The sequence below is a fragment of the Perna viridis genome, chromosome 5 (assembly GCF_037379345.1).
Source record: "Perna viridis isolate PV_CMFRI_1.1 ecotype Kerala chromosome 5, ASM3737934v1, whole genome shotgun sequence".
NCBI lineage: Eukaryota > Metazoa > Mollusca > Bivalvia > Mytilida > Mytilidae > Perna > Perna viridis.
In genome coordinates this window covers 20330238-20358224 of record NC_142449.1, presented here as the reverse complement: position 1 = coordinate 20358224, position 27987 = coordinate 20330238, and the positions used below count along the sequence as shown (strand labels likewise).

Sequence of the window (27987 nt, the reverse complement as noted above, 5' to 3'; positions counted from 1 at the left end):
AATTCAATGTAAAAGACAGCCGAAAAAATTAAGAAGACTATTAACAAAAGCTAGATTCGATCCTGATGGTGACAAAGAACAATTTGCAGTGTCAAAATGTAATGATAAACGTTGTAAGACATGTCAATTTTCACCAACGCTAACATGACTTGCGAAACAGAAAACCTGATCTACTGCATACAATGTGGAAATTGCAGCAAAATTTACATTGGCCAAACAGGTGACCATCTATTTGACAGGATGCGTGTGCATAGATAACAAATTAGAGAACCCGCCTACCAATATATACCTCTTAGTGCGCACATAGACACTTGCACGGCGTTTTTTTTTTTTTTTGAATATTTCCCTTTTATAAAATGAAATCCTCCGATGAGGGTCTTCGAAAATTAAATGAAAAACGTTTTATCGAAAAGTTTAAACCATCGTTGAATGGACAGTAATTCATTCCCTTTTATATAACTATTGTAACGTCACATAAACGTTACCGTTAACAATGTAGTCATATTGTTCACTTGAAGATTGCTACAAGGCATGAAGGTACTAGTGACTAAAATATTGTGATTACTTAGAACTGTCAAATTTGCGATATATATATATATATGCTCATTTAAATTTAAATCATTTTTGCGTGTTGTCATTTGTTTAATAATACTCCCTTTTGTTTATAGTTTGCTCTTGAGATTAAGTTTAATAGACCAAGATGGAGAAAACTTGATGACTCAAAACAAAATAAAGAACAAATGGAAAGGAATCCTGTTTGTATTATTCATTTTTCTCAGTTCTATATCGTTTCTTGTTCATATTGGGCTTTTATGAAATTAAATGATGGAGCGAATGAACGTCTTGTCGACTCAGCTGACTCTGGCCATAGATTTTATGCTGCTTGCTAGTGCTTTCCTGAATCATATTCTAGTGACTGTGATTACCACTGATTTTGTAACAAAAACTGATGGACTGGGGGCTTAGAAAACAGACGCCTTAACATCTTTGAGTGGCTCCGTGAACAAGCAAAGGAAGCGTTTCAAGGAGCAAGATTGTGTATCGTTTTCCCCGGAGTGTATTTTCTGTGAAACAAAAGCAGAAGTCTGTCAGATGAAATGGTTCTTAGTTCAAGGATAGGCTATCCAGGTTCGATTCTATTGGTGAAACTAATGTTTTCAAGGCAGCTGAACAGTAGTTGGACGAAACTTTGTTGACGCAAATAACGGGCTTAGACATGTTTGACTGTGAAGCACCGTACCATAATATATTTCAAAGTAAAAACATTAGTAATCCTGAACGATGGAGGAGTCCATATGAGGAGAGAAGACGACAGCATCAAATTGAATTATGGGCCGTTGAATAAACTTCTTTTATTAATCTTGAGGAAATAATTGAAAATGAAATTTTCTTCAAGAAAGAAATCGTAAAGTTCGGCTACCTTCATGATACATATATTTCAGAGCTAAGCAAGACGAAGTTTAGTAACCAAAATTAAAGAGCTGAAAACTTGCAATTGACACTACTGGAGAAGTGAGGTACCAAATTTTCAGGAATATCTTATTTTTTCTTAGATATTTTATGACCTATTTTCAATGATACTTTTGTTTGAGTTAACTAGGTGTTCTTATCAGTTGTTTTTTGATTTAGAACTAGCTTACATGAACATCGAGTACTCTGTCGAGGTATTTACATCTGGTTGTCATTGTCTGATTTTTAAGGTGTTTATATTCTGTATTGATCTCATTAGTAAAATCCGAATTCGACAATTTTTTTTTGTAGTTGTTCTATTTTTATATTTTCCCACCACTGTCCCATGTTAGAAGTTAGGTTGAGCGCTCACTGCATGTTTTATCCCGCCACGTGCTATATATGCCTGTACCAAACATTGAACCTTTAGTTCTGTAGATGTCATTGTTTTTATGTTCATCGTTATTTGTTTTACGTTTTTTGTATAGATTAAGTCGATTTTCGTCATTCATGAATAGTTTCACATCATATATTTTGATGGCCTTTTACAACTTGCTTAATGATATGGGTTTTGCCCATAATAGTGTCCTTGTTAAAATTCAAAATTCCCTTGCTGATTGAAAATGTCCACCATACTCTGTTTCTGATAGGGAAGTTCCTGGTTTTGATTTACAATATGAATTTTCTATGAAAGAAGACATGGTATGATTGATACTTACATTTTTTTCCTTTGTGTCCCAGGAAGTCCCCAGATTAATGAATTTTCAAACTACTCTCGGGGGTGTCCCAGAAAGATTGACAACTATTAATTATTACCTTGTAATTAACAACTTAGTCACCGATTATAAAGCAGTACAAGAGAGTCTCAGATTTTCAGAGGAAGTAGCAAAGATGGTTGGACAATAATGTTGTAACAACGTGTCTGCATTAAAGATTTTCCTATTTAGAACCGAAAGTTTCGGAAACCACATCATTATAATTGAAATATTTCATATTGTTTGTGCCTATTCGAAAATGATTTGAAAGAAGATAGAAGGGGCTTCCTGAAATTCTTATAGAAGCTGGTATGATAGGATCTGGTTCCTTAAATGGGGTGATTTGTAGAGAAAAGTAACTATAGTAGAGCTATGCATTGTCATTAAACCTTATTAGAGGCTCTTGAAAGAAGAAAAAGGGCAAGGACAGTAAAAAGCCAATTCCTTTTCCTTATGTCTGACTTTGTTTTTTTTCAGTTTTGGGGTGTCGAAATTATGCTCGTTACCTTACATAATTTTCCGTTTTTTTACCCATAGTGAGACATCACATCCTGGTTTAATTGAGCTTTTGACTCAAGGTGCAATTAGCATTGTGGTTGCAAGATCGTTTATCTCTGGTAAGTGTTGGTGTCCTGCGGGTACAACTATAGAAGAAACGTTAAAGCAGCATTCAAAATCGCATAATGGCGCTGGTGTTGGCAGTGCTTGGTTAACTGGGTTGCTTGGGAATCATGAATCTTACCAACAAAATGAGTATAGGCTGCTAATGAACATGCTCTGTTTCTTAAAGGTACATTGAACAGGACTGACATGCTGTACAATAGTTCAGTATGCACCGGTATCTCAAAAAAGCAGAGGTAAAAAACAGTGAGGAATTTGTTTCAACTTTCGTAGAAACTGTAAATATGCTTTCAATAATATATTTAACAATGGTGACACAGATAAATTTGTGTATGTATCATATAGTGTTGTTGCCTATAAAGGCTGCTGAGGAAATAGGCAAATGTGCAAATGTTCCTTTCATAACAGAAAGACGTGAGACCAATTTCAAATCTTTTTCACCCGATTAAGTGCTTATTAAATTATTTCTGAATTGACCAAATTAAACAAACAGAAAAAAACAAAATAAAACAAAACAAAACAATTTAAACAACGAAGAATAAGGTTTTGGAATAAAAACAACAGAGTAACTGGCAAAACGGCCTGCACGAAGTCCAACTGGGACTTTTGGTTGCATTTTAATGCCTTTATTGATTATAGAGTTTTCAAGAATGTATGTTTGAAGAATAAAAAAAATGAAAAAAAAAATGAATTCTGCCTCACTGAGGTATAACTAGATACAAAAATGCTTAATTGTTCTATACGACAAAGAAGAATTTTAAATGGGAGGCATGAGGGTACCTCAAATTCATATTTTTGTTGATGAGTTGGCATTCTCAGGTTTATCTCAGTCTACGTTATCCGTTTTCAATGTGTCCCTAACAGTTTTTTATTATCACAGCAGCTTGAAATTTTAATACATTCTTTCTCTAGAAATGCAATAACTTTTCTCCTCTGACACTAATAGAACCAAACTTGGTATGACAGTTCCTGCATATACTGTATAGAAATTATTCTGGGATTTTTTATCCGTCAAAAAACGTAGCCGACATAATGGTAAGACTTTTTCGCATATTATCCAAAACTGTTTAGTACAGCAAAACTGCCAAATGCCAATGCCTTTTTACCTCACCTGGCCGAATGCTTTGTGAGCTATTGCCATCACTTGGCGTCCGTCGTCTTCAACAATTTTTCAAAACTCTTCTCACTTGACATCACTTGACCAATTGAAAATAAACTTGGTATGAATGTTTCTTGGGGTATCCCACATAGAACTGATATGAAGATTTTTGATCCGTCAAAAACATGGCCACTTTTACTAAAAATAGAACATATGGGTCAGACAGTAATTTTTCACATATACCTCCAAAACTGTTTGGTTTAGCCAAATTCTGACATAATAGTAAACATGTTCAACATGATGAGATCTACCTGTTGTCAAATTTTCATTTTAATCTGTTAAGCCATGTTTTGAGTTATTACCCTTTTTGACGTTTTTTGGTATTTTAATGTTATTTCTTTCCAAAACCTTCCCCTCTGACACAACTTGACCAATTGGAACCAAACTGACTGATGTGGAGATTTTTGATCCGTCGAAAAACATGGTCGCTGTTACCAAAAATAGCACATCGGGGTCAGACTTTAGTTTTTACTTTGCATGTATCTCCAAATCTGATATATTTAGTCGAAGTCTTTCAATTGCTGAAATGATCCTTATTATAAGACCTTCAAAAGTCTTCAGAGATCAAAGCTATTAGGCGTCTCCTTGGAGGAGTAATGCCCTTGAAAGATGAAAATGGCTTTTTTTACAGTTTTCAGCGAATGTTTTGGAAACAATAATAGATAGAAAGAAACTTTCAATTGCTGAAATAATCCTCATGATAAGTCCTACCAAAGTTTTCTTGAGTCAAACTTGTTGGATAACTCCTTGTTGAATTTATTGCCCTTGAAAGACAAAATCTGTACCAGCATAATGGATATTTTCAACCTGTTCAATGACGATATTTTCTACGCACTTTTCTCAGCATCTTTGTGGTTATTTACTACAAGTTTTATTAAAGTATATCGCTTTTCAGACCATTATTTAGATAAAAATATACCTTTTTGTATATGCATTATAAGGGTTTGTTTCAGCGTATGTCATTTACCCTATTTTGCATACCCTAGATCACACCTCTAGACCTACATTGCATACCCTATATCATACCCCTAGACATATCCTAGACATATTTCACCTGTGGCTTAGGGTTGATACCGCATGTAATACTGATTTTGACATGTAATATTCTGTATATATCATAAATGAAACATATTGCTATGCCATATATTGAAAAGCAGGTCTTAGTAGTTCCATTTGCATCGGGATGTCGTACAATTTGAGGAGGCTGTATGGTTGCTGTCTGATATCAACTTACTGTTTTATGGGCCACTGATTTTCTTTTGTAGAGTGATAAAGGAAAATTCATCAAGAAAGTGTTAGCTGCCTTTGGACTGACTCATTTCAAACGTAGAATGTCGCTTTATTGGTTGCTGTTTCCGTTACTTGTTGGGCTATATCTTACAACTTATATATACATGTTTTGTTTTGTTTTAGCTGTGAACAACAACTCTGCAGATGTGTATGCCAATCAATCAGAATATGCAAAAACTGAATCCCCTGGTGGATATGTAAGTATTAACAAATCATTTGAATCTTTGTCAAGAATAACTTTGTTTTGGACTACAATATATAGATGAAAACTTTATAGATTGCCTATTTAGAAACCTGGCAGGTCCTTTAATATAGAATATACGAAGTAAATCCCTCCATTTTTGTACCAATGTAATCTTCAAATCATAATACTTCTTACTTCTTACTCTTATAACTTCCCTTGGTATAATAGAGTTATTGCTTTTACATAGTAATAATTATGAAATAATAATAATCTCCTTTATTTAAACAAAATAGCTTTTATTTAGTCCTTGGACTAGGTTACAGTATGGTCCTGTATATACATCTATGTACATAGTATACAACATAAAGAATCAAAAAACAATTAAATGTAACACAGTAAATGACATAAAAAAACAATTACTACACATAATAATGTATTACATATTTGCAGTAACATTTAAAGAATAATTTTCTAGATATTCTTTTTTGAAACTCTTTTTGAATTTCTAATATTTGTTTGCATATTGTTCCATAATAAACTACTTGATACAATGAATGATCGTTTAAAATATTCTGTTTGGGCTCTTGGCACAAGTAATATATCAAGTTCACTCTCTCTTCACAGCCAAATGTGCCACATATGATATTCATATGGTGCTCGATTCATATGATAATCATATGGTGCTCGATTCATATGATAATCATATGGTAATCATATGACAATCATATGGTAATCATATGACAATCATGATATTGAACATATTATAGTCATATGATTATCATATGATAGTCATATGATTATAATGTGATTCTCATATGGTAATTTTGGCTTAAAAACATATGACAATCATATGTTTGTAAAAAACATATGATTATCATATGATAATCATGCGATTATGATATGTAAACCGAAACATATGATTATCATATGGTGCTCGATTTATATGATAATCATATGATGTAAACCTTATGATTCTCATGTGTGGCACATTTGCCTGTGTAGTATTTCAAGATCTTATTTGATGAACAATTTAAAAGCATATAAGTACTAAGGTGTTAATTGATTCAAAGACTTAAACACTAGTATTGCTTTTCTGTGTATAAAATAATCAGGCATTGGTATTCATTTCAATTTGTCAAATAATATATGTGATGGTTTCGTAACATTATGCACATATAAAATAATATGTTTGGCCCTTTTTGTAATTCAAATAATTTATTTACATTGCTTACACGTTTTGAATTGGACAATACAGTACAACAATAATTAAAATGTGGGACAATCATAGAGTTGTATACCTTAAGTATAGCTTCAGTAGACATAAAACTTCAAAGACACTTTTTCTTTGAAATTGTATCAGTTAAAATATCAGTATGGTAAGACCAAGATAAATTACAATCAATATTAACAGAATTTTCAACAGTTTCTATTACAATATCATCTATGTTAATACGTATCCTTCTACATTTAGATAGTTTCTGCTTTGTGCCAAAAAGCATGCACCGAGTCTTCTTAAGGTTCATTTTAAGTTTGTTAGACTTTATCCATTGAAAAGAGTTACAATATTTTCTTTTTATTTTCTCTCAATTACATTTGCACATTCACTAGCAACATCTTGTGATGTATCATCAGCATAAATAGTTGCATGTGAATTAACTAAACAGTCATGCGTAGTCATTGACAAATATTATAAAAAAAAACAAGAAACAAAGGATAGATTCTTGAGGAACACCTAAAGTAATACTTCTTGGCTCTGATGAAATACCCTTCACCCAACACATTGCTCATATTTCGAATAACAAATGAGTTTGGGTCCATAAGTTGCTTTACATCAGGCGGGGAATTATCAAAGTTTTTCCTAAGATTATGACCAATGATACAAAAGAACTCATTAAAAACATTTGCAATTTCATCACTTTGTGAAATTATTTAACCATTCACTTCCACAAATGTCCTTTTTGTTTCCCTCACTTTGGATACAATAATGTTACATGCTCTCTTATACAATGCCTAATCAATATCTGAGTACAATTTTAATTCTTTAGCATGTAAGAAGTCCCGTTGATGCATAGCTGATAGGATGTCATCATTTACTCAGTTCTCAACCGTAATCAAAGTCTAACTTAATCTGTAACCTCTCAAAGTTAGACTACATACAAAATATAAAATCAATTGGTAAAAGCATTACAAAAAGCGGTCTTACTATGAAAAGTTACAGATTAAGCTTAAATTTTGTCCCGGTTGAATGATTTTTACGGAAGGTTACGGCCCTTGGACTTAGAAAATTTAATTGAATTTACAGTTTTCCGCATTTTTTTTGTAATGCTTTTACCGATTGACTTTATCTTTTGTATGTAGTTTTACTACGAGAAGTTGCAGGTTAAGTTCGACTTTACGGTTGATGGATTTTTTTTTGGAGGTTATGGCTTTGGACTTAGAAAATTTCAGTGAAATTTAAGTTTTCGCAGGATACATTGGAACGTTGTTCTTTTGTTGCTTGTAGTTATATGGGTTCATTATGCTTTTCATTTTACTGTCTTTCAGTTGATGATTGTTGAAGTCCCCCATTATGGTAGTATTTTTCTATTTTGGCTGCTAGTTCTTCGGCAACACTTTCAAATTTATCATACCATCGAATAGTTGAGTCAGGTGGTCTGTAGACAACTACAAGCGGAATAGTTGGTGAATTAAGTTGTTTGATATCAAGCGATTATACCTCCAAATTATTGTGTTATGTTACATTTGACACAGTCCACTTTTCCTTTATATAGAGAAAAACACCCCCACCAGGCCTATTTTTATCTCATCGGTAAATATTTACATTGCTGAATATTGTTCCATGCAGATATTATATTGCCCAAGCTTGCAAGTGCAACACTATACCCTACAAGGGATGATATTCACATTTATATAATACAGTATTTTTCTTATAAAGTAATGAATATTTCAGACGTTCTAATTTGTTTGTATAGAAACAATACATTCGTTTTACGACTATGTTAGCTCACCTGGCGTAAGGCCATGTGAAAAATTGCCATCACTTGCCGTCCGTTGTCGTCTGCCTTCGTTAGTTAACTTTCTTGTAAAAAATTTCTGAAACCTTAAAATTATAACACTAGGTCACTAGCATCCTTAGGGTATTTCTTATGGGACCAATTTCTACATATATCTCAATACTATGAGAGATGTTGGAAAATGAATGTCACTTTCCTTCTTAAGCTTTTAGAGCTCTTCATAAATATCTATTGGGTCGATGTTTTAAAGCGAGGACTTCTTAAAGTAATTGCCCTTGAAAGGCGAAAATTGTCGTTTTTGCTGTTTTAAGCCAATATCATTAAAACTCCTTTAGATAAGGAAAAAATCATTTGATGTTGGGCAACTTTCCTTGAAAGGTGAAATATTAAGTTTTTTGTTATGTTCAGCCAATATCTTGTTAACTACATGTATTATAGGAAAAAAAAACTATCAATTGATGAAATAATCACTATGATAATAGAAAAGGGAACAGATGGGTTGAAAAGCCACAAATACACCCATCATATAACATTTATGAAAATAGAAAATACAGAGATCACCAAAAAATCTTTAATAAGTGTAAACACACCTTTAAGTAAGCTCTTGAAGGCCCCGACAACAAAAGTAACTAGAAATCATTTCTTTTGACCCTGCCATGGCAGTAAACCCATATATATATATATATGAAAAAAGATACAGCCCGAACACGAGTTTTTGACCACAAGAAAAACCTGGAATTTGACCTTGAGTATACAGATAAATCATCTTTAGTTTGATCTTACCTAAATGTAAAATATCAAAAGACAAAAAAAGTTACCACACGGAGACAAGTTTGTAACAGACGAACAGACAGAGTGATCACTATAGGATGACCACCTCTTTCCATGCTGAATATATGTATTTCTCAAAATGAGATTAAAAAAGGAATATTGCTTTTGAAATCGTGTCCTTTATGAATAAATCTATTACGGGCAGTTGATAAATCCATAGGATTTTGTTTAAAAGAATGTTCTTTATAGACTATATTTCCATACAAATTGGATGAACATCACCATTTTTAATTGAGAACTTGTGAATGCTATTATATTGTTGTATCAAACTTTGAACGGTGAAAAAGAATAGAAGTTTGTGAAATTGATCCCCCTGATGCAAAAGTTTTTCCGGTTAGGATGTATTGCCTTCATTAAAATCTAAATTTTAAATTTTTTAAATTGAAATTCATTAAAAACACTTTATTACAAACACGAGCAAATCGGGCCAGTTGTGAAATGTAATTACCGTAGGAAGAGGGTGCTTCGGAAGTATCACCATCTAGGAATAGAAAATTAACAAAAGGAAAATCAGTATCGTCTCTTTTGTCAGAAATTTTTGTAAGAAGGCTGCCATTTTCTTGTGTTCTAAATCAAGAAAAGGTGTACGAGTACTGTTTATACTAGACTTGGTTTCCTTAAGTTCTTTTTGGGTAGATATCTTAAACAAAAGTGTCGAATTAAGGATTATTTAAGTCCAAAAATATCATCAAGATATCTAAAAGCATTATTTAATTCACGCAACATATCCTGTTTTGAAGGATCTTTTAAGAGCTTAGTAATGAACTGTGATTCGTAACAGTAGAGGAACAAATGAGCGATGAGAGGAGCACAACTTTTTATTTAAAAAAGGCAATGAGTGGGACCTCTGAAGCCTAAAACAAATTAGATGATGTATGTGATCATCAGACAAACTTTTTATACGACCACCAAAATATATAATGATATCTGTAATTGTCTTCTGTTCCGTTCATTTACGATAACTTGAATAAAAATTATCTGATGATTTTTGAAATTTTAACAAATTATTCCTGGTGAAATTGGGAAAGGCTGTTAATATTTGGAGGTTTGCCTCCTTTGAAAATAAAGTGTCAAAAGGGGGAAATAGAATGGATATGGTAATTCGTCAGTCTTATTTTTATGGTTTTTTATGACAGTATATTGCTTTTAAAATTGTGTTATTTTAAGGATTTACCTATCTTAATTCGTTTTAGTTTTAGTAAAATTGTAACAACATATATCCAAATCCCCCCCCAAAATAAATATCTATATACATGTATATCAATTTTTTGAGGTCTAATTATGTGAATAGATTAAGCAAACAAAGTTTGAGGGGTAAATTTGAATCTCCGTCGTTACTAAAAATAGATTTTTGCATATAATCCTCCTACCACCACCTGACGGGTTTTGAGAGGTGACATATCACATACACTTATAATCTAAGACTACTCAATACATTATGTATTAGAGTTAAATTAATGATATAATGCAAATAATAATAAAATAATAATACTAATGATCGAGAAGAAAATAAGACGCACACACACACGCCCGCACACACACTTTCATGCCCTTTTGATGCATGTACTTCCAAAAAATGTACTTGACAAATATTTATTGAATTTATGAATAAATAGAAATGAAAACAAAAAGAATACAACATAATTCAGAACCCAAATTCAGGGCCCAAAACTTATCATAAGTTCTGGTAGTATTCTGTTTACTTTCAATGAATAGTTCATATGATCGGTACTGTTTAATCCTTTATTTCAATCTGATCAATGTTGGAAAAGTGCCTTTTAATTTTCATTGATGTAAACAAATTTTGGCTATTATAAAAATGAGATTAATAAACATATTTTTCTCAGTAAATCCTAATAGAATCTGTTTTTTGCTGAAGGTAAAATCAGCATAATAATTTCTTATTTTTTTTTATTGAAAAACAGCCAAATGTTATATGTGATGTGGCAATCATAAAAAAAGATGTTCTCTAGTTTTTTATTCCATGCCACAGAAAGAACATAAATGTGTGGCTTTAAGTTTGATCTTGTATCGAAAAGAATTTGTTAGCAATATCCGAAGAAATAACTTATACTGAAAGTTTTTTTTTTAGATAAGTATCTTTACAACATTTTTTTCATAATTACAAAATATATTGACAAATCATTGAGTTCAGTTTTAAAAATATTTTCCCTTTTCAACAATTTCTCTAGAGGTTTGACAAATACATGATTCACAAGATCCTTTTATATAAATTTCAGCTTTACATTTACTGACATCTTTTCAATGAGTGGATCAAATGGTACAAAAACATTTAAATTTATCTCTTGACAATGTTCCTTAACATAGTCCTTGATAAATTAAGGAATATCTGATAAACGGTTATAGCACAATAGAAAGTTATTTGTAATTGTCTTCTGTTTAATTGAAATGTGAAATGTGAGAAATGTCTTACTATTACAGTCTACAATATCTTCCAAAAACTGTTTTTCCAATTAACGTAATTTAAAAAGTCATTCACTGGTACAAAGTTTAAGATGTCTAATGACATAATTTCTTTTATAGAAGATTTAACTATAGGCTGTGCCAAAGACAAACTGTACGAAATGTTTTTCCAAAAAGGATTTTTAACACGATTTAACACTTCAATCAGATTATCTTTCTGGAAATTAAAGACTCTGTCACTACCAAATTTTTTCAGCTCTAATAGTAATAAAGATTGCCAATTTCCTTCAGGATTTGACAAATGACGCTTAACTCAAGATAACATAAGATAATAATTATAAGAAGGTAAATGAATCATGTTTAGCCCTCCCTGTGAGATATCTCCAAGAAGGGTGTTCTTTTTTATTATGTCTGTCTTCCCATTCCATATAAAATTATGCAACAAGACATTTAGTTCATTTAACTGCGTCAGAGCTAAGTTTGGTAGTGCAGTTAACAGATGAATAAGTTTTGGTAGTGCCAGAGTCTTTATAACAGTAATCTTGCCAAGCAACGTTTACTTTCTGTGTTGCCAGCTTTTAAGTATTGCTGAGACTTCTTTTATCTTTTTAGCAATATTAATTTCAACTATACTACTCATGTCAAGGGAAAAATCTATTCCAAGAAGTTTGAAATTTTCATGTGACCATAGAAGTTTAAAAGTTTGACAAATCACTTTATCAGAATATTTTTTCAGACCAATCCTTACTGCTCTAGTCTAAGAAGATTTCATCCTTAAACAAGATATAGATGAAAACCTGTTAAAACATTTGAAAGTTTCATCTAAAGATTGTTCACTACCATCCGATGTAAAAAAATATCATCAGCATACTGACTTAAAAGCATTTCTTTATTATCTATAGAGATTCCATGGATAATGTAATTAGATTTTAGTTTTAATGATAAAAATTCAACACCTATTGTAAATAGGTAAGGAGACAGTGGGTCTCATTGTCTACAACCCCTTTCAAAATTGAAGAAATTGGATAAGTGTCCATTGTTGATAACACCGCTCTTAGCCTCGAGTCTCGAACTATCTACAGATCGAAGACCCAAAATTAAAATTTTAAGAGATTTCTTTAAAAAGTTCCAGTTCATGGAATCAAAAGCTTTTGCTATATCTACTATAAGAAGCAATCCTGACTTATCAATATTTTCAAGGAAGTGCATCAAGTCATATAACATCCTAGTATTCTCTCCTATAAATCGACCCTTCATAAACCTTTTTTGTGTCACTGATTATTAGCTGCAACACAGTTTTCAGTCTATTTGCAATAGCAGCTGATGCTATTTCAATATCAGTATTTAATAGGCTACTTGGTCTCAAATTACCAATATACCTTCTATCTTTACCCTCTTTTGGTATACTTGTAATGACACTTTGATACTGAAAATTTGAGAACAGTAAATCTATCTGATTCAGGACTCTTACCATTTTCCATACCTTTCAGTGACATATAAAATTCCTCATATTCAGATTAACTTCCGACAGGTCCTGTTGTTCCTGTGTGAGTTTTTTTGTATAAAAATGATTTATCTGAATTATCTACTTCCCTACATGAATAGAGGTTAAAAAAAAATTATAAAAATTATGTTCTTCCTATAATATTTCAGATGGATCAGATATATGCATACCTCGGTCACTGATCACTACACCCATTGTCTTCTTTACAAAATTTCTTTTTTCTAGCTTACAAAGATATTGGGTACACTTTTCCCCATTTTCATGCCGGTTTACATGGGATCTAAGAAGTAAACCTTCAACCTTTTGTTCCTTCTTAGATTCTAATTCTGTTTTTTTTCCAGTTCAAGGATGTTTGTACTACCTCATTAGGAGAAGTATTTATAATATTTTCTAAATTTTGTATATCAGTCTCAAGGTCAGAAACAATTGCCTTTTCTTCTCTAGATTTTGCTATACAATGTGTAATTGACATTGATCTGATTTTCATCTTCAGTAGTTCAAGAAAAATTTGATCGTCACAAGTAAATGAAAAAGGTTTTCTATATCACATGAAAGATAAATTCAGATATAGTGTCTTTAATACAGGTCTTCACTTTTTGTGTATATTCAACATCTCTCAACAGCTTGGAATTATCCTTCCCCTCTTTCCAAGACTAGCTGCAGATGTGAAAATAATCACTGAATGATCAGTAATGAAGCGAGGTAGTATTTTTGCGTTTTTCATCAGTGAAAATAAGTCTTCACTTACTAAAAAATAGTCAAGTCTACTCTGTTTGATAGGAGTATATTGACGCCAAGTAAACTTTTTATCGTTAGGTTGACAAGTTTGCCATGGATCAAGGAGTTCAAATGTTTCAACAACTTCTTCAATCTTTTTATTCAAAGTATTATATATGAAAATCTTCAACTACGTTCCAGTCACTACATAATAAAATACTGGTATTAGTAAAACTAGAATTTTTTGTAATAAATCATCAAACAACCATGATTCATCTGTATTATATCCATATACAAAAACAAAAGTTAACCTTTGCTCACATAAAGATAAATCCAGTACTATGTACCGCCAATTAGGGTTAGTTTTTGAATCATTAATATTAAAATCGAAACCTTGTTTGAACATAACACGAACTCCAGCGACATCTACTATTACAGTGACTAAAAAGGCATTTGCTACCCCACTCATCTTCCCAATTTTTTTTAAACATCTTCACTACTGTGTGTTTCTTGAAAACAGACTATAGATGCTCCATTTTCTTTAACCCAATTAAAACATCTAATCTCTTTTTCCTATTTCTAGAAAGAACACGAACATTCATAGACAGAACTGTTAAATTATTTTCAATACTCATTATGTAATAACATCTTCTAATGAATAAAAAAGTACACTAGTCAAACAAAAATAATTTAACACAGTATAAGGACTAACACACACGCAGATCTAGACATACATATCACATATACAAAGATGATGCTTGATACAATGCATAATACGCATCAGATTTATGTCACAGTTTAATTGGCAATAAATTCACGAAATTCTCAAAAATACTTCAATGTTCTGAGAAATGATAAAAGAATAAAGTCAATGCTACTTACTCCCGCTTTATATTTTCAGCAAGGAAAAACAAAGTAGTACGGAGCAGTCCGGTATGTCTGCGCACCTAAGTCTTTTATAAACATAAGCTCATGGTTAACTGTCCTTTAAAATTTCGAATACTAAATCTACATACAATGTTTTTTTTTCAGGAAATCATTCTTTATTACCAGTGGCATTAGCAAATTTGATTTATTTGTTTTCTGTATGACAAACATGCTGCTTTCTTGTAAACAATGAAAGTCCGGTCATTCTGCGCATGCATAGAATAAACACCTGGGTATGGATAAAGGAATGATTATGAAATTTCAAATTAAGTTTTACAAATTGTTCAGAACATTCATTGAACAAAGCAAACTGTTTTAGTTGATTTTAACCAATAAACGTTGCAAAACAATGGGTTCGAATTGTAGTTGTTGTGATACGTTAGTGATAATGTGATTTTTAAGTGGAGCTAAATCTACAAGTTTCTTTTATTAAATGAACTGATTAGGCAGTTATAAGTTTTAATAACCAATTAATATATATCTATTGTAAATGTCTATGGTACAGTCACAAAATCAAGCTATTTTTAAGATGCTCTGTGAGTTAACACGAGGGACAGTAGAAGTTATCAGTTTTAGATATGTGTTCCTCCTCGGTACAATACTTCAAATGGACCCACTTGAGACAGCAATCACACTGTGCCCAGTTAACAATTTTAAGGCTTATATCCAGTCTCAGTTCATCTGGCTGACGTTTTCCACACACAATGCAAGTTTCTGTATCCTCAACTTCAAGTTCATCACCATCCTCTAAAACATTTGAGTTCTTTTCAGAAATTTTTGTTTTTGTTGACTTTGCAAGCCCTTTTCCTTTAGATTTGTTTTCTTTTGAAGACCCCTTCCTAAATTTTCCATTTGTTTTATTTTGAACTGATTTGTTTGCTTTTGACACTGCATTTGATGTTGATGGAATTTCTTTCTCAATGCTAGCATATGGTGTTTCAAATGGTTTTCTTTTCTTTTGAGCTGGTTCTTTTATCTCAGTTTGACTCAACTCATCATTTTTCTTTTCCCTCTTCTGTGTTTTATTTGATTTAGTTTTTTCCTTTTCTGTCTCCTTCTGGATCAGTAAGTCTCTGAATGTTTTTTCAGTAATTGCTGCGCCATAGGGAGGTACAAAAGTTGTTCTTTTCTTCTTCGGTTTCTCAGATTTGACTTTTCAAATGTTTCTACTTTCTGTGCAAACAGTACTTTGATGGACCTCATATCTGTACGTTCTTTCCTGCTAGGCTTGTTTGTTGATGACACTGGATTAATTTGTGGCACTTACCTTTTTGGCTGAACAGCCTCTGGGTTCAGTGGGAAAATCCCTGTCTTACGGAAACCTGACATGATGTTTGTAACGGTCATAGAACTGTTGTATGCAGTGTTAATGAATGAAGGTAGCTGATCACGTGTAATTACTGAATTAGGTTTCTCATGCATACGTTTGTGTAATTCAGTATTCAAACTTTTTTTGAATGGACTAAAGACAGACACGTCCAGGGGTTGCAACCTGTGAGAACTATGTGGAGGGAGAACAAATAGATGAACATTTGATTTCCTGGCAGATTCAATTATATCAATGGTGATGTGGGTAGAGTGCCCATCATACAATAGAATTAAAGGCCGTTGAGTGACATGGACAAGAAAATGGTTATTGAAAAATCCAAGAAAATCTCAGTGTTAACCCATCCATTAGGATATGTATTGTATTTGGTACCAGCCATTCCTTTGCTTACCAACTCATGTGTCAGACGCTGACCTTTATGTATAATGTAAGGAGGTATGGTCTCACCAAGTGCGCTTACTGCAGCCACTAATGTTGTTGTTGGTGACCTTCCTGAAGTAACAGAAAATGCATCACGGCCACGACGAGAAAGTACTTTGGGCGGGGAATGGTCAAGAAAGATTCCAGTCTCATCAACATTTCAGATTTGTGAGGGTTGGTTTGTAAGACTGTATTCATCGAGAATACATTTCAACTCCTCAAAATACTTTGTAATATACTCAGCCTTGACATCATTTCTGACCTTTTCTCTTTTTTTTTAGGCTGGACCATTTTGACATTAGAATTTCGGGACAAAAAACCATAAAACCAGTGTTTAGTCGGAGCTTTGTTTCTTCCTTTTAAAGTGCACATATTAGCTGTCATTTCCATTATTTTCCATCGTGCATACCCGTAACCTTTTTCTGCCATTGACACACAATGCCTTGCTATCTTAATCTCCTCTGCAGTTGTAAAAATGGTCGGACTACCCATTCTTAAGTTATCAACCCCTGTAATATTGTTTAATCGTAATCTGAGTGTGCTCTCTGGGACACCATGTCTTCTAGCTGCACCTCTTATACTTTCTCCCCTAATTCTGACATCATCAAAAGCCTTTTTTAACATTTCTAAATTATAATTTGCTCTTTTTTTCTTTTGCATTGTCTAAAATTAAAAGATATTAAAGGAAATATTTTTTTTCTAGAAGTCTTTTTTTTCATCAACATCAGTATTACTAACACATTGAAATTTTTTCTTTATTTACTACTTTAGAATGATGTTCTAACCAATCAGAATATAGCACTATCTAAGGTCAATGTCAAAGTAAAGCAGACGCTCTTGTGTGATGATGGCAGATAAAACTTTCGTTTATCTTATATATGTTTAAATTTGCTTACGGCAAATCATATCTTTCGGAGATTATTAAGAAAGGAACAGGGTTTTGAGCTCATATATGAAAATGTATAACAGGTAAGCGATTCTAAATCACATGTAGTGCATTGTTTACTAGGTCATCATTTCATGGGTCATTACACATCAGGGAATCCCCTCTAATCCAGTCAATTTATCGACTTCTACATAATTTTACAGATTTTTTTAATAATTTTACTTACAAGTGGTATTGAAAGAACGAAACTTACCAAATATGTCTTGTATTCTTGATAGATATTTTGTTTTACGGATGAAAACAGATGATTATCAATTTTCTATTTACGGATATGACGTCAGCGCAGACATACCGGATGCGCAGAGTTCGGGGAAAACACTGTAATGAATTAAAGATCCTTCCTTGATACAAGCAACATTACTGTAGTGTATAAAGGAAGAAAAAGAGACCCTCCTACTTTCTTTTCATTCACCACACCAAAATTAACGTTTATATATATGAACTGATATCTCCATTTCACACTGAACTGATAGGAAAGAGATGCCACAGCAACGAAGGTCTCGGACATGCACTGGCACCCCAATCCTAGCAGCAATCCAGTATGAAAAAAACATACATAAATTATATAAGAGATGATCAGGTATGGTTTTTAATCACATAATGTAATATAAATCGGAAACTGAAGGGATAAAAAAACAAACAAACAAAAAGAAAAAAAAACATAAACAATATAACAATTAACAATAAATAAATGGTTAATAAACATTTTAATCAAAATAAAAAAAAAATAAAATAAATAGATAAATAAAAAATAATAAATAATTACTCAGTAAATTTTAATGTTAATATAATTGACCAAGAATAAAACTTAAAAAAAAAATATTCCCCTTTTAACTTTGAATTAGTCAAAACAAGTCTTTGAATAAAACATGGATCATAAGTTCCTTTACTTCTAAATAATGCTCATAGTTACAGTGAAACAAAAATATGATTTTGACAATTTTAAAAAAAAATAATTCTTATCTATATTATCAAATCGATCAAATTTTATCCTCTGTTTACTGTCCTTCAATTTTTCATAAACATTACAGTTATAAAACCATGCATTTTCTAAAGCTTCTTTTTGTCCTAATCTTGTAAGCAGCCCAATATTTCTTTGTGTGATGTCATCATGAATTTTATGTTGTTCCTAAGCCCTTTCTTATTTCTCATTATGTCAATTTTCACTTCTGTATTTCTGACTTTTACAATTACTGGTCTTATCTCACCCTCTTTTCCGGGAATACGATGAATGGCAATCACATCAGATGGTTCTATATTCACCTTTAGATCTTCTTTCACAGTTTCAACAAACTCTTCACGAAGATTTTCATATCTTTTTTCAAGGTAATTAACCTTCCTACTATTGTGCTTTCTAGAATATTGTTCATTGTAATTCCCTAGCTTTAATGCATCTATGGATCTGTTGTTATAGTTCTTTACTATATCTTTCAGCTCATCTATTTGTTTGTCTTTTTCCCTCTTTCCATCTGTGAATCATTTTATAAATTTAAAGAAATGACTTTATCTTGAAGTCTTTCTGTTCTTTCACTCAATTTAACATTAAATTCTTCTGTCATTGATTGCTTGAGGGTATTTAATAAATTTCCAACAATGTTTGTGACCAGGTCTTTTAGATACCTTTGATTTACCAATTGATCCAGGTGTAACTGTGTCCTGCTTGGAGGGATCTTTTTATGTCCTTTAAATCTGAGTGAATACTCATCATGTCAACATTTTCAATGCTGTCCTCTGCTATATCTGAATGTGTTCGTTTGTCACACTTGGCTGGTGGATTTCCTTGAGGATTTCCTTGATTTGGTTTCTTAGGAACTAACATTGTTTGAGCAGTCTTATTACTATCCTTGTCTCTATTTCTATTGTCTCCAGGCATGTTTGTATCGCTTATATGACTACAGGCGGCTGAATACTAATATGTCCAAAATCTGCACAAAATTATTAGTTAATGTACAGTATCTTTCAAAATCTATAAAAATCCTTACAACAAAAACAAATTCAGAAAGTACATCAGAAAAAAACATCATCCACATATAACTTTTAACAAAATAATCCATCAGAAAAATCATCAAATGCCAAAAAACTGAAGAGCTATCTTAGCTCACTACCACTACGGCAGCTATCTTAAGGTAGTAGACCTGGGGTACCCCCAAACATTTCCCATTCAATTTCCTTCAAATTTGTACATGATAATACACTGATTATGCCGCATTATTTGTCATTTTATAAGAAAATTTACCATGCAGAATTTGAACAATAAAGACTAAAATATTGGTATTTTTTTAAATCTGAATCATTGGCCAAACTGAACCATATCTGGTTTTTTAGGATCATTTGATAATATATTTAAATAAATAACTGAATATTAAGTCAAATTCACTTTAAAAGGATTAATACCAGATTTAATATCAAATTTTATTCTTTCCATTTTGTACAAGATATACTAGGTTTCTAATTTAACAAAATAACAAAAAAAAGGGGGTCATTTTCAGGTATTGACTATACAACAACCTCTATTTTGTAATACATTAAAAATTTTCGTACAAAACTGATATTATATGGACTATTCTTATCCGAATCAATAAACAAATTTTGATAAAAGTTCACCGTGTAGTTTTTTCTAATGTTTTAATGATAGTAGGATAAGGCATTTAACTATAAATTTTTTATTTTGATAATTAATCATAATGGCAAAAATCATGTTAATATTCAATAAGGTTACCACGTATCAAATTATGATAATGAAATTATTGATGAAAAGGCATTGCCAGGCACAGCTTGAGTCAACTACAGTTGCAAATTAATGTCACACAAATATTTATAATTCTGCACGAAGGGATAAACTTATATGCTAAACGTAGTTCAATGCTGGATAGAGTCATATGCTGAACAAAGCAACAAATGAAAACAGAAAGCTTAAAGTCTTATAAAGAATTAAACAAAATGTATATTTTTTAAACTCTAAAAGGCTAAGGAGTTATAAAACTGGCAATGTTATTGGTTAGCAGTACTGTCTCATGACAGAGATCACTTTATATTTCAATTTTAATATTATATCTAAAGGAATCTTGGTTTGTCGTTAAAGGTATCATTTCAAATGTTTTCCCATCTTATAAAATATATTCCTCAATGTATCCATTTGAAATATTTAATCAATACTTCAAAAAGGCAGAGTTACTGGGGCTGGCATTTTTGTTCTAGAAGCTTGCATATTAGGAGTTATTTAAACGCTCTAGTTACTAAAATCCTTTCAATTTGGATTACCTCCCTTACCTCAGGTCTACTACCTTAATCCCCTGATTGAATTTTATTGAAAAGTTGGGTATCATATGAAAATATGCATGAAGGAATGTATTTACTATTGGAGAATATCCAACAAGGGTTTTTATTTTTATTTTAGTCCATTTAAAGCAAGGGTATTTCCTTTGTGAGCTTGCCCACAGTATTCCTAGTTTCTCTTTGATTTCTACTTATAAGGGGTCAAAGGGGGCCACGTAGAGAAAATGTAATATTTTATTCGACCAAATGCATATTATGATGGGGTGCTGTTGGTGTATGTGTCATCGTCATTGTCTTGGTTTGTGTGTGATCTTTTGTATATTAGTCAGTTGATCTTGATAAAACTTTATTACGAGGTTCCAAACAATAAATAGAAGATTGTTATTGATTTTGGGGTTTGTTCAAGAATTTAGCCAATTACCTCCAGTAATAGCATATAGATGTCCACAATATTGTTCTATCATATTCAATACCACTTTAGCCGTGCGGAGATATTATTTATAGTTACATGTAATGTTTGAACCGTTGAGGAATGATGTTCTAAAATGGAACCAGAAACAAGAGTTTTTATTATGTTTGGACAATAACTTGACTGTTTGTTATTATATCTGTTTAAGATTTTAATATGTGGTGTTATACCTCAAAAAGGTAGACTAGCTTGACTTTTTGGTTGCGATTTGAGCTGATTAATTATAAGGGACCATGAAGGGGTTTTTTACCGATCTCTTATGATAATTTGATGAACAATGAATAGATTTCATTGAAATTGTACCACAAAATATCATTCTTAAAAAGGAAGGTTGGGATTGATTTCAGAAGTTGTGCTCTGGTCAAATTGTATAATTGCAATCAAATTTCAAGGCTGTATAAATGTTGTACTTGTCCATACGTATGTCCTTTCTTTTTCAAACTGTCTAGGGTTTGACTGCCTTGGTCGTAATTATTTAACTGATTAACATCTCTTCATTCAGTAAAGGTTTTCTTAGATTTTGAAATTCGTTTTGTTGGGTTTCTTATGTGAATCTTACAGGGGTACCAAAGGGGGCCATACCCAATCAACACTTAAAATTTTGGTTTGATTTTGAAGTTTGTTTTTAAATTAAAAGCCCCATGAAAATCCCTATCTGCATTTTTCGATTTAAGATATTGGATATCTCTTACGGTTTATAGCTCATCTGGCTAAAAATGCCAATTGGGCTTTTGCCGTCATTTGGCGACCGTCAATGTCAAAAACTTTTTTTCTAGCATCTCTAGAACATTGTGATAGATTTTTATGGAAGTTTGCGTGAATGTTCCTTAAAAAATTTCGTTTGGATTTTTTTGTTCCTTGAAAACATGACCGCATTGTCGTTTTATAGGTATAGAGGTATATGTTAACATATACAGGGTAGAGGAAAATGAAGATGACATTTTTTGGAAACTGGAAGCATTGAACAGATGTACCGGTATGTTAAGGTCCTCTTCTAGAAACATCCACTGAGTTTTTCATTAAATGTCACGTCCATTTAAGAGGAAAGAAAAAAAACTATGACAAATTGAATAGAGGGGTTCTCTGGTGCAGATGAATACCTCTTAACGGCCTTTGATTTGATAATAACGACAGTAGAACTTTTGTAGTGATGACTTTGATCTTGTTGCAATATAACATGTTCTAGAAGCCCAGTTGTAAGAAGTCTAGCATGTTATAAAAAGTCTGCATAGTTTAGGTATATGGAGGTATGATTTATGATTTTTGAAAATAAAAAATATATCCGCAGATGCTGAAGGAATATTTCCACTGATGAAGGGAAAGTTAACATGAAATGAATTGTCATGTGGCGACTGTCGTATAGTTAGAAGTAGGTCATGCGTTTTCCTTTTCCATCACTCTATACTAGTAGAGTAATAGTATCATAGTGTCATAGTTTTCCTTTCCTCTTTCGTCTGGTCCGGGTATTTTTAGAAAAGCAGAGGACGCTTACCGTACTGTGCACCTGGTCCATGCTCCTACTTTCTAGTGGAGTCTGAGTTGTTCATTTGCTATTGTTACTTTGTATGTATGATTTTAATTACTTTATGTTCTTTGTTGTGTATGTCTGTTTTCCATAACTGGTCTTCGTCCCTAGATTACATTATTTTGATTACCGCTATAACCTTGGTTCCCTCGATTCCTCTGAAAAGTATGAAGAAACTCTACTAAGTACTGCGTTTTTGTACTAGGTGTTTAATTTTTGTTTAGATTAACAATGATATTTTCTTCTTTTGAGTCGGAATTTTAACTGAATATGGGGAATAGTTGTATAAATATAATAGGCTTTGATAATTTTTTTATTCGGATAATAGTCTAATATTGAGGGTTCCCAGGATATCTTTTTAATATTTCAAGTATCTATGTTTAATTAATACCACTATAGGAGTAACAAATACCGTGGTAAAACTGAACACCTTCTTCGACATATGTAATTAGTGTTGAGGGATTCTAACTTGTTATATTTAAGTTGATCAGTAAATTGTTGTTATTTTCTACCAGTGTGTATTACATGTGCTAAATGAAATGTGTCTATTTTAGAAAAATGCTGATGGATTACAGTACGCTGACCTAACATTTAGCAACCTACCCAAGACCAAAACTGGGAAATCTGCCATCCATGGTCTAGATGACCGTACTATCTACTGTGATGTGGACCATACAAAGAAAGCACCCCTTCCACCTCAAGAAGGAGCATATGAACTCACTGTGATCAGTCAAGGGAAAAAGTGATGATGAAGTGATAAATTACTTAACAAGATAACATTGAATGTAATGAAACAAATTGCAAGTTATTTTGTTTTTTTTTTCAAATTGCAGATTATATTAGCCACGCACTATGGATTATTTTAAATAAGTTACATGCTCAATATTTTTCTATAACTGCTTTTAGCCTTAATCCTATTACTTCATGTATACTTCATTCGATCCTATAAATAAATGAATGAAACAATACAACTTTCAATTCCATCAAACAAATTTTCCATATAATTTTTTGTTCAAGAAATCGGACAAGTAAAGAACAATTAATATCATTTCTTGGTTATTAACTAATTATCTGCTTTATTGAAGAAACTGTTTAAAAAATATCAACCGTATCCAATGGTAACATATGAATGAACTAGTTACTATACTCATACCTGTAGTTTTTTTCTAAATCATGTTCGACTCAAGCAATTGTCAGAAGCTCTCTCCCACAAATGTACATACACAATGTTGCTATCAAAATCCTGTTAGCTGCCAACCTCTATTACATTTGATTTATTTTTACTTGTCCTTTATTGTAAACAATTCACGAATACTTGTATTACATTAAAAGTGTTTCTTTATATGTGAATTTTTCAGTTTGAATTTGAAAGATTGTATATATTTAGGTGCGGTAAATTTGAGTAGGGAGAGAAATATACAACAGTAAGCATTTATTTAAGTATTTCTCCTTTTTTTGCCTAAAATTATATGTTTATAGATTATCATACTTGTTTTCATTTCGGCAATCTATATGGTAAAATTTAGCTTGATGGTTTGAAAACGTTTTTTTTTAAGTAAGAAAAGTATAACTACATCTCTATTTAATGCATCTCAGGATTAAATAGCATTCAAATAATTTTAGTAAGAAGTATGGTATTTAATGTATAAACCAAATATTTTTTACTACAACATATGTTTACATGTACCATAAAGTACATATGTGTCATTGACAGATGATTATATATTGTCTTATTTCTTTTTGTTTTAATTTTGTATCTATTTACTGTTAATATATATATTCAATTTCGTTATCTGATATTCTTATGTATATTTCTATGTTTACAGGGAAGAAGACACAGTGTCAATTGATTCCGTCTCCCGGTCTGATGCCTTGTCATCAGCTTTCCGTTTCTGCGTTTTTTTAACCGTAAAATTGTAACTGAGCAACGAGTTTTTCCTCGAAAGTTTATCTAACTCGAATTATTCAAGCCCTCACCGTCATCGATTCTCTCCGACTCACGAGGTTAATGTAGCGATTGATAGTGAGTGGAATATAACGACTGAATCATTCGGGTTAAACTTATCAACGAAATTTGATCTTTACCATTTCAGCGCTATATCAATAAAATTTTGTAGTATGTCATATAATGCATCTGAACAAGCGCAGGTGTGATTCAGACTTGAGAATGACTAATAAATAGATCGATCCTGTGAATATTCATTCTAAAAATAAAGTTATAACTATAGGTCAGGAAATTGTGAGCTATTGTCATCACTTGGCTTCAGTCATTGTCTGTCGCCGTTAATAATTTTTCATAACTCTTCGTCCTCTTACACGCTGTTGAATTACATGGAAGCCGATACTAAAATAGAGCATAGGTCAGAAAGAAGTTTCACTAGTATCTTCAAAATTGATACGTATAACCAAATTTTGATGTAGGTTAAAATATTCAGCATGATGAGATCTATTGGTGGCCATCTTTTCGTGTAAATCTGTTAAGTCATGTTGGAGTTATTGCCCTTTTCCAATGTTTTTTTTTCTCTCGCTGTTTTAAATGTTATTTCTTTCAAAAATCCTTCCTCTGACACTGCCAGACAAATAAGAACCATACTTGGTATGTAGCTTTCATATGGTGTTTTGTATAAGACTGGTGTGATGATTTTTTAACTGTTAGAAAACATAGCATCGGTAATTAAGTGTAGAACATAGGGGTCAGACAAGTTTTTCGCATGTACTTCAAAACTGTCAGGTATAGCCAAACTTGGGCATTGGCTAGAGTGTTCAGCATAAAAAGATCTACCTGTTGTGAAATTTGAATGTAAAATATGTTTTGCAATGACTGCATCATTTTTTATTAAACGTTTTTGAAAATAAGTTATTACTTTTGATTTTTCTCCCTTTTCAATTGTTTTATTTTCTTTTTTTATACAGAATGTTTTTTTAAAATTTGTCCATGGGACTTCCCATAATTATAGAAAACTAAAGAAACATGTTTTCGTTCAAATCTATTATATAATACTTTCGTTGTAATAAATTCATTGTACAATTAATTGTTTTGTTTAACTTAATATCTGCTTTTTATATGCTTTTACTTTTTGTCATAAATAAATTGTATAATTAGTCTTAAAATATATTTTGTATGCCTTTCTTTTGACTGACATAAAATAAAATACTGGTCAACGTTTGTTGTTTGATACTTAAGTTGTACAATAACTCAACATATCGAAGATGTGCAAAAAAATATATTCATATTTGACATGAACTTTTACTTGTTTAACTTTTCAGCAATGCATGTATATATTCACAAATATATTACAGTAACATAGGTCCAAATATTTTATTTATTTGTCTAGTTTTGTGGTATTTTTGTTTAAGAGTTATAGGACTTTTGATACTGAGAAAAAATGAAATCCTTCAAATTTAACTATTAATGTTGCATATATATTAATACGATCAATGCAATGCGAAGGCATTTATTTTTCTTTTATTTGTCTACTGTTGGTGCTGTAAGTTTTTCATGAAGTAGCAAATAAATCTATTGATAGTTATCATGATTCGTACGCACACAAGTTTCACATATATGCATTTTTTATGCGCCTGGTTTTTTTCCTCGTATAATGGTATTACATTGTTGTTGTCGTTTTTGATTTTTTACGATAACACTTATTTTATGTTTTTGAAATATTAACAATTTGTTCCTAGGCATATTAGGCACAAAGCAGAGGGCCCTGTAGTTTTTGGAGGTCTTTGCCCAACACTTAAGGTAGGGGTTGAAAAGGGAAAATATCTGTTATCAGAATTTATAGATAAAAAGGTTCATGTGTAACTGAATTTTATTATTCGAGTGATAATATGTTCCTTTTGAAATTAAGTTTAAATGTTTTTACAGGGTAGACCTATCATTAACCGTTTTTTTTATTTTAGTTAAAGTGGAATAAAGTTAGGCCCCGCTAAAAAACATAAAAAATAAAATGGTCCAATTTTAATTTTGATAATAAGATTCCTATGAAAATTCATTCCAGTATTTACAATCGGATTTCAGATATACAAATCGAGTTATAAAAATATTACTTTTTTATCCTTGACTGATCTGATTTTTTAATTTGATTTCTTACTGAATTCCGTACCCACGTTTTACTATCAGATTGATATATCTGATGCTGTTTATACAACCACAAAAAAATGCGGTTGTATAATGCTATGGTGCTGTCGTCGTCCGTGTCGTCGTCGTCGTCAAAATGAAGGTTGGGATTGAGTTTGGAGGTTTCGACTAGAACCAATTAGGAATAAGGGGCCAAAAACCAATCTCCAAAACCGATAGCTTTAGCCAAATTCTGAAATGGGGTAAACGTTTTCAGCTCAATGAGATCTATATGTGGTTAAATTTTCATTTTAATCTGTCATGCCATGTTGGAGTTAATGCTCATTTTCAATGTTTTTGCTATTTTAAATATATTTTTTTCAAAAATCTTCTCTGACACAACTTGACCCATTGGAATCAAACTTAGTATGAATGTTCGTTGGGGTTTCCTACACAGAACTGACGTGAGGATTTTTGATCCGTTGAAGAACATGGCCATCATTACTAAAAATATGACATAGGTGTCACACTGTGTTTTTCGAAAATATCTCCAAAACCGTTAGGTTTAGCATAACTATTTCAATTGCTTAAATGACCCTTATTACAAGGCTTTCCAAAGTCTTCCGGGATCAAGGTTGTCAGGCGACTCCTTGTAAGAGTTATTGCCCATGAAAAATGACGTTTTCACAGTTTTCTTCAAATATCTTTAAAATTATAATAAATAGAAAACAACTTCAATCGATGAAATGATCCTTGAGAAAGTCCAAATAAAGTCTTGTTGAGTCAAAATTGTTGGATTACTCCTTGTTAAATTTATTGCTCTTGAAAGACAAACTTTAACCAGGTGAGCGATTCAGGCCCCTCGGAACCTCTTGTTTTAATTGTTCAAATTTTGTGCTTTATTGCGTCCAGAAAAAGTTGTGTGCATAATGAACTGCAAGTTCCTATGAGTAGTCAATGACGTCACTCTTGACCACTTTAATGACCTTTTTCTATTGTAAATGTGCACTCGGGCGGAAGATCTGTGAGGATCAGTTTTCAACATAGTGGATACCTGGTTGGGCAATGTAATGACTAATGGTCTAG

At 31.9% G+C, this 27987-nt stretch overlaps 1 protein-coding gene and 1 pseudogene across 5 annotated transcripts in view; one reads left to right on the top strand and one right to left on the bottom strand.

Annotated features, from left to right (window-relative positions):
- LOC148616446 (neural cell adhesion molecule 1-like) overlaps positions 1-26004 on the top strand; it is a 107424-nt gene extending 81420 nt beyond the window's left edge. For 4 of the 5 annotated variants that reach the window (XM_088583494.1, XM_088583493.1, XM_088583491.1 and 1 more), the window contains 2 exons: positions 5398-5471; positions 23393-26004. In XM_088583494.1, coding sequence (XP_088439620.1) covers positions 5398-5471; positions 23393-23584 — 266 coding nt within the window. In that variant the 3' untranslated portion in view covers positions 23585-26004. The remainder of the gene's footprint in view (positions 1-5397; positions 5472-23392) is intronic. The other variant, XM_088583492.1, reaches the window with a different exon arrangement.
- LOC148616447 (uncharacterized) lies at positions 18461-19441 on the bottom strand (annotated as a pseudogene).
- Positions 26005-27987: the final 1983 nt, after the last annotated feature.